Source organism: Triticum aestivum, chromosome 4A (genome assembly GCF_018294505.1).
Source record: "Triticum aestivum cultivar Chinese Spring chromosome 4A, IWGSC CS RefSeq v2.1, whole genome shotgun sequence".
Classification (NCBI taxonomy): domain Eukaryota; kingdom Viridiplantae; phylum Streptophyta; class Magnoliopsida; order Poales; family Poaceae; genus Triticum; species Triticum aestivum.
The window spans coordinates 660118225-660134820 of record NC_057803.1 but is presented as its reverse complement, the minus strand read 5'-3'; the positions used below and the strand labels follow the sequence as shown (position 1 = coordinate 660134820).

General features: G+C 47.6%; 1 protein-coding gene across 1 annotated transcript; it reads right to left on the bottom strand.

The window, feature by feature from the left end:
• Positions 1 to 13209: 13209 nt before the first annotated feature.
• On the bottom strand, positions 13210 to 16596 carry LOC123084212 (receptor-like protein kinase HSL1). The gene is made up of 4 exons (XM_044505935.1): positions 16508 to 16596; positions 14499 to 15791; positions 13597 to 14402; positions 13210 to 13517 (listed from the first exon to the last, which is right to left on the bottom strand). The coding sequence occupies exons 1-4, from the start codon at positions 16594 to 16596 to the stop codon at positions 13210 to 13212; spliced, it is 2496 nt and encodes an 831-aa protein (XP_044361870.1).

Genomic DNA, 16596 nt, shown 5'->3' with positions numbered 1-16596 from the left:
CAATCGGTACGTTACTTGCCCGAGACTCGATCGTCGGTATCCCAATACCTTGTTCAGTCTCGTTACCGGCAAGTCACTTTACTCGTACCGTAATGCATGATCCCGTGTCCAACACCTTGGTCACATTGAGCTCATAATGATGATGCATTACCGAGTGGGCCCAGAGATACCTCTCCGTCATACGGAGTGACAAATCCCAGTCTCGATCCGTGTCAACCCAACAGATACTTTCGGAGATACCTGTAATGCACCTTTATAGTCACCCAGTTACGTTGTGACGTTTGATACACCCAAGGCACTCTTACGGTATCCGGGAGTTACACGATCTCATGGTCGAAGGAAGAGATACTTGACACTGGCAAAGCTCTAGCAAAACGAACTACACGATCTTTTATGCTATGCTTAGGATTGGGTCTTGTCCATCACATCATTCTCCTAATGATGTGATCCCGTTATCAACGACATCCAATGTCCATAGTCAGGAAACTATGACTATCTGTTGATCACAACGAGCTAGTCAACTAGAGGCTCACCAGGGACATATTGTGGTCTAAGTATTCACACGTGTATTACGATTTCCGGATAATACAGTTATAGCATGAATAAAAGACATTTATCATGAACATTGAAATATAATAATACTTTTATTATTGCCCCTAGGGCATATTTCCAACAGTCTCCCACTTGCACTAGAGTCACCAATCTAGTTACATTGTGATGAATCGAACACCCATAGAGTTCTGGTGTTGATCATGTTTTGCACGCGAGAGAGGTTTAGTCAGTGGATCTGCGACATTCAGATCCGTGTGCACTTTGCAAATCTCTATGTCTCCATCTTGAACATTTTCACGGATGGAGTTGAAACGACGCTTGATGTGCCTGGTCTTCTTGTGAAACCTGGGCTCCTTGGCGAGGGCAATAGCTCCAGTGTTGTCACAGAAGAGTTTGATCGGCCCCGACGCATTGGGTATGACTCCTAGGTCGGTGATGAACTCCTTCACCCAAATCGCTTCATGCGCTGCCTCCGAGGCTGCCATGTACTCCGCTTCACACGTAGATCCCGCCACGACGCTCTGCTTGCAGCTGCACCAGCTTACTGCTCCACCATTCAACATATACACGTATCCGGTTTGTGACTTAGAGTCATCCAGATCTGAGTCGAAGCTAGCGTCGACGTAACCCTTTACGACGAGCTCTTCGTCTCTTCCATAAACGAGAAATATGTCCTTCGTCCTTTTCAGGTACTTCAGGATATTCTTGACCGCTGTCCAGTATTCCTTGCCGGGATTACTTTGGTATCTTGCTACCAAACTTACGGCAAGGTTTACATCGGGTCTGGTACACAGCATGGCATACATAATAGATCCTATGGCTGAAGCATAGGGGATGACACTCATCTCTTCTTTATCTTTTGCCGTGGTCGGTGACTGAGCCGAGCTCAATCTCACACCTTGTAACATAGGCAAGAACCCCTTCTTGGACTGATCCATTTTGAACCTCTTCAAAATCTTATCAAGGTATGTGCTTTGTGAAAGACCTATGAGGCGTCTCGATCTATCTCTATAGATCTTGATGCCTAATATATAAGCAGCTTCTCCAAGGTCCTTCATTGAAAAACACTTATTCAAGTAGGCCTTAATGCTGTCCAGAAATTCTATATTATTTCCCATCAAGAGTATGTCATCTACATATAATATGAGAAATGCTACAGAGCTCCCACTCACTTTCTTGTACACGCAGGCTTCTCCATAAGTCCGCATAAACCCAAACGCTTTGATCATCTCATCAAAGCGAATGTTCCAACTCCGAGATGCTTGCACCAGTCCATAAATGGATCGCTGGAGCTTGCATACTTTGTTAGCGTTCCGAGGATCGACAAAACCTTCCGGCTGCATCATATACAGTTCTTCCTTAAGATGTCCGTTAAGGAATGCCGTTTTGACGTCCATTTGCCATATCTCACAATCATAGTATGCGGCAATTGCTAACATGATTCGGATGGACTTCAGCTTCGCTACGGGAGAGAAAGTCTCGTCGTAGTCAATCCCTTGAACTTGTCGATAACCCTTAGCGACAGGTCGAGCCTTATAGATGGTAACATTACCATCCGCGTCCATCTTCTTCTTAAAGATCCATTTGTTTTCTATCGCTCGCCGATCATCGGGCAAGTCTGTCAAAGTCCATACTTTGTTTTCATACATGGATTCTATCTCGGATTTCATGGCTTCAAGCCATTTGTTGGAATCCGGGCCCGCCATCGCTTCTTCATAGTTCGAAGGTTCATTGTTGTCTAACAACATGATTTCCAGGACAGGGTTGCCGTACCACTCTGGTGCGGAACGTGTCCTTGTGGACCTACGAAGTTCAGCAGTAACTTGATCCGAAGTACCTTGATCATCATCATTGTTTTCCTCTTCAGTTGGTGTGGGCATCACAGGAACGGTTTCCTGCGCTGCGCCACTTTCCCGCTCAAGAGGTAGTACTTCATCGAGTTCTACTTTCCTCCCACTTACTTCTTTCGAGAGAAACTCTTTTTCCAGAAAGCATCCATTCTTGGCAACAAAGATCTTGCCTTCGGATCTTAAGTAGAAGGTATACCCTACAGTTTCCTTAGGGTATCCTATGAATACGCATTTTTCCGACTTGGGTTCGAGCTTTTCAGGTTGAAGTTTCTTGACATAAGCATCGCATCCCCAAACTTTTAGAAACGACAGCTTAGGTTTCTTTCCAAACCATAATTCATACGGTGTCGTCTCAACGGATTTAGACGGTGCCCTATTTAAAGTGAATGTAGTTGTCTCTAGAGCGTATCCCCAAAATGATAGCGGTAAATCGGTAAGAGACATCATAGACCGCACCATATCCAATAGGGTGCGATTACGACGTTCGGACACACCGTTTCGCTGAGGTGTTCCAGGCGGCGTGAGCTGTGAAACGATTCCACATTTCCTTAAGTGTGTACCAAATTCGTGACTTAAGTATTCTCCTCCACGATCTGATCGTAAGAATTTTATCTTTCGGTCACGTTGATTCTCTACCTCATTCTGAAATTCCTTGAACTTTTCAAAGGTCTCAGACTTGTGTTTCATTAAGTAGACATACCCATATCTACTCAAGTCATCAGTGAGAGTGAGAACATAACGATATCCTCCGCGAGCCTTAACGCTCATTGGACCGCACACATCGGTATGTATGATTTCCAACAAGTTGGTTGCTCGCTCCATTGTTCCGGAGAACGGAGTCTTGGTCATTTTGCCCAAAAGGCATGGTTCGCACGTGTCAAACGATTCATAATCAAGAGACTCTAAAAGTCCATCGGCCTGGATCTTCTTCATGCGCTTGACACCAATGTGACCAAGGCGGCAGTGCCACAAGTATGTGGGACTATCGTTATCAACTTTAAATCTTTTGGCATCTACACTATGAACATGTGTAAAATTACGCTCGAGATTCATTAAGAATAAACCATTGACCATCAGAGCATGACCATAAAACATATCTCTCATATAAATCGAACAACCATTATTCTCAGACTTAAATGAGTAGCCATCTCGTATTAAACGAGATCCAGATACAATGTTCATGCTCAAACTTGGCACTAAATAATAATTATTAAGGTTCAAAACTAATCCCGTAGGTAAATGTAGAGGCAGCGTGCCGACGGCGATCACATCGACTCTGGAACCATTCCCGACGCACATCGTCACCTCGTCCTTCGCCAGTCTCTGTTTATTCCGCAGCTCCTGCTGTGAGTTACAAATATGAGCAACGACACCGGTATCAAATACCCAGGAGTTACTACGAGTACTGGTAAGGTACACATCAATCACATGTATATCAAATATACCTTTGGTGTTGCCGGCCTTCTTATCCGCTAAGTATTTGGGGCAGTTCCGCTTCCAGTGACCCTTCCCTTTAGAATAAAAGCACTCAGTCTCAGGCTTAGGTCCATTCTTTGACTTCTTCCCGGCAACTGGCTTACCAGGCGCGGCAACATCTTTGCCGTCCTTCTTGAAGTTCTTCTTACCCTTGCCCTTCTTGAACTTAGTGGTCTTATTGACCATCAACACTTGATGTTCTTTCTTGATTTCAGCCTCTGCTGACTTCAGCATCGAGAACACTTCAGGAATGGTCTTTTCCATCCCCTGCATGTTGTAGTTCATCACAAAGCTCTTGTAGCTTGGTGGGAGCGACTGGAGGATTCTGTCAATGACCGCCTCATCTGGGAGGTTAATGTTCAGCTGGGTCATACGGTTGTGCAACCCAGACATCTTCAGGATGTGCTCACTGACAGAACTGTTTTCCTCCATCTTACAACTGTAGAACTTGTCGGAGACATCATATCTCTCGACCCGGGCATGAGCTTGAAAAACTAGTTTCATCTCTTCGAACATCTCATATGCTCCGTGGTGCTCAAAACGCTTTTGGAGCCCCGGTTCTAAGCTGTAAAGCATGCCGCACTGAACGAGGGAGTAATCATCAGCACGAGACTGCCAAGCATTCATAATGTCTTGGTTCTCTGGGACGGGAGCGTCACCTAGCGGTCCTTCTAGGACATATTGTTTCCTGGCAGCTATGAGGATGATCCTCAGGTTCCGGACCCAGTCCGTATAGTTGCTGCCATCATCTTTCAGCTTGGTTTTCTCTAGGAACGCGTTGAAGTTCATGTTGACATCAGCATTGGCCATTGATCTACAAGACATATTTGCAAAGGTTTTAGACTAAGTTCATGATAATAAAGTTCTAATCAAATTATGAACTCCCACTTAGATTAGACATCCCTCTAGTCATCTAAGTGTTACACGATCTGAGTCGACTAGCCCGTGTCCGATCATCACGTGAGACGGACTAGTCATCGTCGGTGAACATTCTCATGTTGATCGTATCTTCCATACGATTCGTGTTCGACCTTTCGGTCTCCGTGTTCCGAGGCCATGTCTGCACATGCTAGGCTCGTCAAGTTAACCCTAAGTGTTTTCGCTGTGTAAAACTGTCTTACACCCGTTGTATGTGAACGTAAGAATCCATCACACCCGATCATCACGTGGTGCTTAGAAGCGACGAACTGTAGCAACGGTGCACAGTTAGGGGAGAACACTTCTTGAAATTTTTTGTAAGGGATCATCTTATTTACTACCGTCGTCCTAAGTAAACAAGATTCATAAACATAATAAACATCACATGCAATTATATAGTTGTGACATGATATGGCCAATATCATATAGCTCCATTGATCTTCATCTTCGGGGCTCCATGATCATCTTGTCACCGGCTTGACACCATGATCTCCATCATCATGATCTCCATCATCGTGTCTTCATGATGTTGTCACGCCAACGACTACTTCTACTTCTATAGCTAACGCGTTTAGCAATAAAGTAAAGTGAGTTACATGGCGTTCTTCAATGACACGCAGGTCATACAAAAAATAAAGACAACTCCTATGGCTCCTGCCGGTTGTCATACTCATCGACATGCAAGTCGTGAATCCTATTACAAAGAACATGATCTCATACATCACAATTCATCATTCATCACAACTTCTGGCCATATCACATCACATGATCAATCGCTGCAAAAACAAGTTAGACGTCCTCTAATTGTTGTTGCATCTTTTACGTGGCTGCAATTGGGTTCTAGCAAGAACGTTTTCTTACCTACGAATCACCACAACGTGATTTTGTCAACTTCTATTTACCCTTCATAAGGGCCCTGTTCATCGATTCTGCTCCAACTAAAGTGGGAGAGACAGACACCCGCCAGCCACCTTATGCAACTAGTGCATGTCAGTCGGTGGAACCGGTCTCACGTAAGCGTACGTGTAAGGTTGGTCCGGGCCGCTTCATCCCACAATACCGTTGAGCAAGAAAAGACTAGTAGAGGCAAGTAAGATGACAAAATCCACGCCCACAACAAAATTGTGTTCTACTCGTGCAAAGAGAACTACGCATAGACCTAGCTCATGATGCCACTGTTGGGGAACGTTGCAGAAAATTAAAATTTTTCCTACGGTTTCACCAAGATCCATCTATGAGTTCATCTAAGCAACGAGTCAAGGGAGAGAGTTTGCATCTACATACCACTTGTAGATCGAATGCGGAAGCTTGCAAGGTGATGATGTAGTCGTGCTCGACGTGATTCGAGTCACCGATGACCAAGTGCTGAACGGACAGCACCTCCGCGTTCAACACACGTACGGGACGGGAGACGTCTCCTCCTTCTTGATCCAGCAAGGGGGAAGGAGAGGTTGAGGAAGACAGCTCCACCGGCAGCACGACGGCGTGGTGATGGTGGAGAGGCAGTACTCCGACAGGGCTTCGCCAAGCACACAACGGAGGAGGAGAGGTGTTGGGGAGGGGAGGGCTGCGCCTTGGAAGGTGGTGTGGCTGCCCTCCCCTCACCCCTCTATTTATAGGGGGAAGGGAGAAGGGGGCCGGCCCCCTAGAACCCATCTAGGGGGGGGGGTGCGGCGGCCTAGGGGAGAGGGGAGAGGGTGGCTTGCCCCCCAAGTCAAGGGGGGCGCCCCCTCTAGGGTTCCCCCTCAACCCTAGGCGCATGGGCCCAAGGGAGGGGGGTGCGGCCAGCCCACCAGGGGCTGGCTCCCTGCCCCACGCAGCCCATGTGGCCCCCCGGGAGGGGTGGCCCCTCCCGGTGGACCCCCGGAACCCTTCCGGTGGCCCCGGTACAATACCGGTATGACCCCGAAACTTCCCGGTGTCCGTTTGGCAACTTCCCATATATAAATCTTTACCTCCGGACCCTTCCGGATCTCCTCGTGACGTCCAGGATCCCATCCGGGACTCCGAACAACATTCGGTAGTCACATACTAGTCTTCCTAATAACCCTAGCGTCACCGAACCTTAAGTGTGTAGACCCTACGGGTTCGGGAGACATGCAGACATGACCGAGACGCTCTTAGTCAATAACCAACAGCGGGATCTGGATACCCATGATGGCTCCCACATGCTCCTCGATGTTGTCATCGGATGAACCACTATGTCGAGGATTCGATCAAACCCTGTATGCAATTCCCTTTGTCAATCGGTACGTTACTTGCCCGAGACTCGATCGTCGGTATCCCAATACCTTGTTCAGTCTCGTTACCGGCAAGTCACTTTACTCGTACCGTAATGCATGATCCCGTGTCCAACACCTTGGTCACATTGAGCTCATAATGATGATGCATTACCGAGTGGGCCCAGAGATACCTCTCCGTCATACGGAGTGACAAATCCCAGTCTCGATCCGTGTCAACCCAACAGATACTTTCGGAGATACCTATAATGCACCTTTATAGTCACCCAGTTACGTTGTGACGTTTGATACACCCAAGGCACTCTTACGGTATCCGGGAGTTACACGATCTCATGGTCGAAGGAAGAGATACTTGACACTGGCAAAGCTCTAGCAAAACGAACTACACGATCTTTTATGCTATGCTTAGGATTGGGTCTTGTCCATCACATCATTCTCCTAATGATGTGATCCCGTTATCAATGACATCCAATGTCCATAGTCAGGAAACTATGACTATCTGTTGATCACAACGAGCTGGTCAACTAGAGGCTCACCAGGGACATATTGTGGTCTAAGTATTCACACGTGTATTACGATTTCCGGATAATACAGTTATAGCATGAATAAAAGACATTTATCATGAACATTGAAATATAATAATACTTTTATTATTGCCTCTAGGGCATATTTCCAACAGTTTTGCCACAAATACTATGTCAACTACATGATCTTGCAAAGCAATATGACAATGATGAAGCGTGTTATAATAAATGGAACGGTAGAAAGTTGCATGGCAATATATGTCAGAATGACTATGAAAATGCTATAATAGGTAGGGTATGGTGGCTGTTTTGATGAAGGTATATGATGGGTGTATGATGGAGCTCTAGTTGATAGTCGTCTGAAGGCCCCAGTATCTCTCAAGGCTAAGAAGTGTGGCCTTTTCAGCCTTCCTGCTCATGGCTTTACAGTTGTACCCGAGGAGTAAGCAAATGAGGAGGGCTAGAGATAGCTTGTGGAGGATGCTATGAAGAACAGGGTTGGAGGTAGCAACCGCAGTCATCTTGGGCTCAATGAGGATGCTACGGTGAACAATGTGGGAATTATATGCAGTGGAGCTGAAAGAAGACAAATAAGTTAGGTTTCCGGTCAATTTCCAAAGAAGCAAAAAAAAAGCTAGGTTCCCTGTCAATCTGCTATTCAATGTTTTTTCTGACCAGTTACCATTTCTACGTAGAATAGTTGCCTTTGACTACACTACATTGATTCTTGGATTTGTTGACGTCTCAAGAATCAGGTGAGCAGCAACGAATAGCACCCATCACCAATGAAAGATGCTTGCCTGAGACGGAGTCTTTGAAAAGACCACCATCAAGAATCACCGTACAGCGAGGGAGTGAAACTGTGCCCGATGACAGAAGAGGAAGCAGCAAGCCAGCAGAGATGTAGCACGCACGCATCATGCTGTAGGGCTCCGCCGCCGCCACCGCCACGCAAGCCGCCCGGGTCTTCGACATCGACGAGACGCTGCTCTCCAACCTCCCCTACTACGCGCAGCGCGGATACGGGTGAGCCATTTCGAGACCGCCGGGCAGGAAAGCTCGATTCCTCGACTGAGATTTGCTCTGCTGACGCGCGTTTTTTCCCGTTCGGTTGTGGGAACTGCCGGTGACCAGGCTCAAGCTGTTCGACCACCACGAGTTCGACCAGTGAGTGGAGACGGATCCCCTCCAGCCTCCGCCTCTACAGGAGGTCCACGACCTCGGCTTCAAGACCTTCCTGCTCACCGGCCACAGCAAGGCCCACCAGGGAGTCACCGTCGACAACCCCAGGAGACAGGGTTTCCACGACTGGGACAAGCTCATACTCAGGTAGTACCCACCCACACCTTCACCGTCCCTCTTGTGCTGTTGCCATTGCACATCACTTTCACACTGCCTTGGTGGGGATTCTTTTTAGGAATTTCATTGATCTATATACCCTGTTCCAAGTATTTCATTATGTTGGACTGAATACTCTGGTCTAGGTATGCGTTTCAGATATGAATTTAGTTAGTACCGGTATTTGACACGAGAAAAATCTTATAAGCGCTTCGTGAGATGGGAAGAGAAGGAGTGTGGATTTCTCTCATGCGTCGGAAAAAATAATGCGGGCGTACCAGTGTACCGTAGTACACAATGAAAATAAAGAGACAGGAACAGTATTTTATTAATCACAAGGATAACAAATACAATTCCCGATATGCGCTTCGTGGCCTGCTAGCGCGGCCTGCCTGACTATAGCGATTGCGGTCTCTGGTTCCCGGGGCCCGAAAAGCTCCCGGTTAATTACTCCCGCGGGTTGCTCCGCGAGATACCTCCGATTAAGTTGTGTGGTCGTTTTCGTCGTCTTCGCTTCGCGTTCTCCATGCATGATGATGCTGGTGTGTGTGTGGTGTGGGCGGCGGCAAAGCCGGTGTCCTCGTCGGTACACGTGCCGCTCAAAACATGGCTTTGTGCTGGCCACGTTCGCCCTCGCCGCCGTCGCGCCTCGTCGGTCTTGACAACGTTAATGTAGCCGGTGTTGAAGTTGCATGGATCCTGCTCTGCTCGGACTTCTTGACGATGTAGCGGCTTCGTCGGGTATGCAAGGGGTTCGCCTCGCGGAAGTATTCTTATGGAGACCACCAACGCTCGCTCGTATCAGCAATGCCGGTGTGGTTGGCGCCTCGTCTCTGCTGGACGCCGTGTTTATGGCGGTCCTCCAAGACAAGGGCGCCGCCTCACGGGGCCATCGGAAGTTAGTGTTGGCAAAGTCATATTGCCTCCTTGCCATCATGCCTCATCTTCATGGGCTCCGGGTCGTGGAGACCGTCATGTGGCACCATCTTCTCCTCCAGGTCACGGACAGCACCACATCACGGCTCCGTGTTGCAGACAGCATCGAGGGTTTGTGTTATCTTCTTGGCTCCGTGTTGCGGGCTCCATCTTGACGAGGTAGACATTGGTGGTGATGTACAGCGAGCTCCATGCCTCCGTCGTCCTTCGCGGCACGCGGCGGTATCCTCGGGAGCTCCGTGCCTCCGGTCCAGCTTGATGATGTTGACGTTGGTGGTGTCCTCCTTGCGAGCTCCACGCCACGATTCTCTGCGGTACCGGGTGTTGGTGATGGGCGTCCTCTTGGCGAGCTCCGCGCCGCCATCCAAGGCGGCACGGTGGCGGCATCGTTGCGAGCCTCCACGCCTTTGTCCTCCATGGCGCCGAGTTGATAAAGAAGAGGACGGGCGTCGTCCTAGCGAGCTCCGTCTCGCCATCCTCCGCAGCACGCGGCACCATCCCTGCGAGCTAAGCGCCTTCGGGCTCCAGCTTGACGAAGTTGATGTTGGCAGCATCCACAATGGGCGCCACGCCTTCGTCCTCTAGCTCCAACATGACGAAGTGGATGGCCGGCGTCCTTCTTGTGAGCTCCCCGTCACGATCCTTGCGGCACCAGGTTGATGATGTTGACATTGGCGTCATGTTGACGTTGGCGAACTCCGCGCCGCGATCCACTGCGGCACGGCGGCGGCATCCTCCGCGGCACACGGCGGAATCCTTGCGAGCTCCGCGCCTCCGGGACTCCAGCTTGACGAAGTAGACGCTGTCGGCCTCATCACCAAGGGTAGCCACCACAAAGGAGGCCAACGGGCTGCGCGCCGGAAGCCCCATCGTCACGCCCTCGTCTTCCACGCCTTGGTGAAGTCCGGGAGTTGCCTCGTCGTCTTGGTTAGCTTGAGGAAGATGATGATAATGCCAACGAAGTGCTGCATGATCGCGAGCTCCACCGCGCCACCACGTGTTGTGCATGCATGCAATAATAAAGGATGAAGGAGTGATTAGATGATAACTTTACTGTTCGGGAAGATCGACTTGGTGTTCATGTTGCTGCCGAGGCGCCTGCTTCTTGTACAGATGATCGTCGGCGTTGTTGTGACGAGATGTCGAGGCCGATCTCTCTTCTCTCCTTCTACTTCTTGCTGTGTGAGTTTTGGTCGCTGGATGTTTCTGCGTGCCATGGATGTGGTCGATGGATTTGTGGATGTATTGCTGCGTGGGTTTCTTGTGCACGTGATGGCGGCGACCGTGGTGGCTGGGTGTTTCTGCGTGCCGTGGATGTGTTGCTCTGTTTCTGTGTACCTGGCCTCCTGGATCCTCTCGATGATGCTCTATTTATATACCAGGGCGCCGGGTCAGCTTCCCCTTGCCATCGGCCGCCTCCTCGGAACATATCTATTCCTTGTACATGCTCCGATCAGTTTCCTTCATCCCACAACATATGTTCTTGACGCACACGGCTGCAAAACAAATATGCCTTGTCCACACATCTAGCGGTGGGTCTTTCCAAACGTGCTAGCTTTCCTTCTTTCTCATGTACACATTCCAAATCTACAACTCCATCGATCAATCCACCGTGAGCATATTGGCTAGCTGGCTATTGTGCGGGTATTCGGGGACGTATACTTACTTGCTTGCCAGGCGGCCGAATATACTCAAATACGTATGTATATTGTATATATACACATGTGGTATATTTAGGTAGGTACACGAGCTCGCCGGTATACCAATACAAGAATACATAAGAATGTATCTCGGCTAGCTAGCCTACGTGCATGTGGCCGGACTCGTGCATGCACACATTGGTTGCACCATATTTCATGCATGTGCATGTGCAAGTACGTGAGTGGGTACATGCCATGCCAATAAATTTTGCCTTTAACTTGCCTTTGTTTATATAGCCTGCATCAAAACTGATTAGAAAAAAATATATTTTATGCAACATTGCACAAAAAATCGTCGAACAACCGGAAACAAAATTGTATCCAGAGCACTGTAGTGTTTTGCCAACTAGTGTTTCTCACCTCTGCATAATGGGATTCTGAAACCTGCCTTCTTTGATGATGTCCAGGGCTGCAGCTGACCGGGAGAAAACGGCGACAGACTACAAGTCGGAGAAGATGAAGGAGATGGAGGCGGAGGGGTACAAGATCCTGGGCAACTCGGGCGACCAGTGGAGCGACCTGCTGGGCTACTCCATGAGCGCCCGTTCCTTCAAGCTCCCCAACCCAATGTACTACATCCCCTGACGAAACAGATCAAACATGATTGGTGGGCATAGTGTGAGATATGCAGTGCTTATTTATCTGTTGCGTTCTTAATGCCGGCCCGATTGACTGGACCCTGTACTGACTGACTGAGTGTGCAAAGCAAAATTGAGAATGAAATTGAGATGGAAGAATTAATTTGTGAATGAGTGTGCATACATTGGGCTTGTGAGCTCGTTTGTGACGGATGAGATGAGAATGTTGTTGCTTTGAAACGAAATGTTGACTTCATGGACACATTGTACCAGATAATCTCTTTTGCTCATACTCTACCAAAGCCTAGCCTCCAAAAGTGGTTTACATCTTCAGATCTTCTTACATTGTTGCTAGGAAGGAAACCAGCGCTAATAAAAAAAACTGCAGTGCTGCTCTGTGTACCTCTTTTTTGAAGAGTTATATTGTGTCAGCAGGATCTCGCATCTACAACACTTGTGTAGGATCTCTGAGGTTTAAAGGAAGACTGCATCACCAGATACTCTGTTTAGTCCTTGACTTTAAACTGAACCTCATAGTAAGCAGGATCAACAGCCAGCCAGACAACATGCTGACATTGCACATTCATAAAAAACAGTTGCTGCATCTTCTCTTGCTCATAATAAAAACTACAGCGTGTGCCCATAATAAAAACTACTGCGTGTGTCGTCGCCCTTCCAATTTCATTGGACAAATTATATTTAGTAAGAATAACAGCACGGCATGTCTCTGAAACTTTTGGCGACCTCCTGGTTCAGATGGCTTAGGAACTGCATCATGTAGTGTTTTTCAGCGTTGCAGGACTTGCAGTACCAGGTGTTTATTCCGATACTCTGTTCAGTCCTTGACTTTAAACTGAATCCCAAAGTAAAAAGGATCAACAGCCACAAAACATGCTGCCATTGCACATTCTAAAAACAGATGCTCAATCATTTTCTCTTACTCGTAATAAAACTACAGCCGGTGTCGCCCTTCCAGTTTCATTTAGACAAACTAGCTTTAGTAAGAATAAAACCGCAGTGCGTGTCTCTTTGCAACTTTTGACGACCTTCTGGTTCAGAACATCAGATGGCTTACGAACTGCATCGTGTAGTGTTTTTCAGCGTTGTAGGACCTGCAGAACCTGCTTCATCGACGGCCTTGAAGATGGGTTTGTGCCCGTGCAAATTAGCCCTAGCTTCAACACCAGTTGTACCTCATGCGAGTAGGCTGGATCTCGAACATCTGGATCTATCAGATTTGTCAAATGGATGTCCTCATCTTGATGAAATTGCCTCCATGCCCATTGCGCCAAATTCTCGTACCCGCCCCCACCATTTGCATACCTCCCTGTTACCAGCTCCAAGAGAACCACCCCAAAGCTGTACACATCAACTTTCTCATTCATCTTTCTCGAGCTTCCAAACTCTAGAAAAAGTGCAAGTCACTTGTCACACAGTTATATTACCCGAGTTCAAAATAACCAAAGTTAGCACTAAGTTCTTACCTGGAGCTATGTATCCGAAGGACCCAACCACCGCCGAGGCCGACTCTGGCTCACCAGCTTTAAGCAATGCGCGAGCTAGGCCAAAGTCCGCAACCTTTGCTCTGAACTGAAGATCCAGTAGGATGTTGCTGGACTTCACATCACGGTGTGCTATAGCAGGAGAGCAACCATGGTGCATGTAACACAGCCCCCTTGCTGCATCGATTGCTATTGACATCCTTGTCGGCCAGTTCAACAACTGTCTAGTTGTACTACTAGTCGGATCATCTTTCTGATGCAACCATTCATACAGGCTACCGTTCTCCATGTATTCGTATATGAGGAGCTTTGATTCAGAGCTTGAAATGTAGCCAAGCAACTTTACAATATTGGCATGTCGGATGGATCCAAGAATCTCAATTTCAGCTTGAAACTGCTTTTCCAGCACATCATGTTCCCGTCCGCTGCTACTCCATATTTGCTTGACAGCTATAACCTCACTGTTTTCATCACCAAGGCAGATCTTATACACCTTTCCTGAACCACCGCTGCCGACAAGGTTTGCATCAATGAGGCTGCAAATGATGCCTTGAATGTCATAATCAATAGCTTGGAAGGCCGTCAGCTTCCACCGTGGAGACGGGGCGTCATCTTTTTTCTTACAGAAAAATGCCTTGATCTTAGTAAAACCAATCAGCCCTGTGCATATGAGAATGGTTGAACCAAAGGCCATGAGGAGGACTACATACATCTTCAAGTGCAATCTGGTGCACGCAGGTAGGTTTCCAAAGTGGTTGGAGGAACATAAGCCGGGATTGGAAAGAAAGCTCCATTGAAAGTCTCTCATCTCGAAAGGAGATGGAATCTTGCCCGTCAGTTGGTTGCTAGAGAAATTGAGGCGGAAGATGGAGGTTAATTGTAACCGTGTAACGTTTTCTGGTAGTGGGCCGGATAGAAGATTGTTGTTCAATAAAAACCAGGACAGTTTCTTGAGCTTACAGAAATCATATGGTATGCGACCGGTTAGAGAGTTATTGTGCAGATCAAGCGACTCCATATTCTGCATTCGCCAAAGCCCACTGGGTATTGTCCCATTTAGTGTGTTAGAAGACAAATCTAAGGTTGTAAGTTGGGACAGATTGTGGAGCCTACGGGAATCATCTGGTATGCGACCGGAGAGACAGTTATTGTGTAGATCGAGGGAGTCCAGATTCTGCATTCTCCAAATCACACTAGGTATTGTCCCATTGAGTTTGTTAGAAGACAAATCTAAGGTTGTAAGTTGGGACAGATTCAGGAGCCTACGGGAATCATCTGGTATGCGACCGGAGAGAGAGTTACTTTGTAGATGAAGAAACTCTAGATTCCGCATTCTCCAAATCCCAGTAGGTATTGTTCCATTGAGCGTGTTACAAGACAAATCTAAGATTCTAAGTTGGGTCAGCTTGAACATAGTGTCTGGAATTTCACCAACTATATTCATATTACGCATTGACAACTCTTGTAGGTTTGTCAAATTTTCAAAGTGTGGACTGATTCTGTGTGAAGCAAAGGTATTGAAAGACAGTTTCAGAACTTGTAGGGATGAAAGCTGGTAGACTGAACTTGGAATACTACTGGATAAACTATTCGATTCAAGGTTAAGGTAGGAAATCTTTTCCGACAGTAGATGGAGATTTAATGGGAGACTACCAACAAAAGAATTGTACGAGAGGTCCAGATGCTCAAGGCTTGAGCAACTGAAAAGTACCACAGGGAAAGAACCTGGAATGTTGTTGTGCGACAGGTCGATGTGTGTAAGATTCTTGAGCGAGCAAATTTCTGAGGGAATTGGCTTGTCAAGTTTGTAGCCTCCGAGTGAAATACCTGTAACAAGGCCATCCAAATTACAAATGGCTCCATCCCAATTACACTGGCCTGTGTTCATGGAGCTCCAGCTGATGGTGGTCTGTTTGCCCCAGTGTCTCTCGAGGCTCAGAAGTGTTGCCATTTCAGCCTTCCTGCCCATAGCTTCACAGTTGTACCCGGGGATGGAGCAAATGAGGAGGACTAGAGATAGCTTGTGGACGATGATGGTATTGTGAGTAAGGTGCGAATTTGCCATGACTCTCAGCTTGGGCTTGCAGATCGAGGATGGTACGATCAACAAGATGGGAAGTAGTACTAGCAACCTCACTCTTCGTGGAGCTGGATGAAGACTGGTCAAGTTAGGTTTCCTGTCAATTTCCGAAAAAAGAGGAGAAAAAGTTATGTTCCCTGTCAATCTGCTATTCAATGCCGCCTTTTCTGACTAGTGACCGCTTCTACGTAGAATAGTTGCTTTTGGCTGCATCGATTCTTGACTTTCTTGACGTCTCAAGAATCAATCAGGTAAGAATGAGATGCCGACAAGGAGCAGCGACGAGCAGCAGCCAACATCGATGAAAGGTGCTTGCGCGAGACAGAGTCGTCGAAAGGATCACCATCAAGAATCACACCGGACAGCGAGGTAGTGAAACCGTGCAAGCTGGCAGAGGAATCGCGCGCGGGTGGGTGAGCACCAGCAGCCGGCGGGAACTGCCGATGCCGGCAAGAAAGGGGCCGGATGTCTTTTTTTTTTTGAAGGCCAGCATGGCTAGCTCATTAAAATTTAAACAACGCTTACATTGTCCGCTAATAGTTCAAATATAAAAGCGGGAGGTGAGTCCAACCACCAATTTAATGGATCAAGACGCCATTCTGTGCCAGCACATGAGCTACCTCATTACTGTTGGCAATACCAGATTGGACTAATCTAGTCCACGAGTAAATGGTAAGCATGAAAAATATGATATGCATCTCATACCGATACGTAGCCATGTGAGCACGTATAGTACATAGAACTGATACATCTATGAACAACATATATACGATCAACACTTGAACGAGTAAATAGAGGATGAACGAGTCATACCCTCCGGCTGGCCAGGCCAACACGACGGCGGCAGCGGCAGCCTCGACATCGGTCGAGGCCTTCTTCTTGTCGGCTTCGTTGTCAGCCAT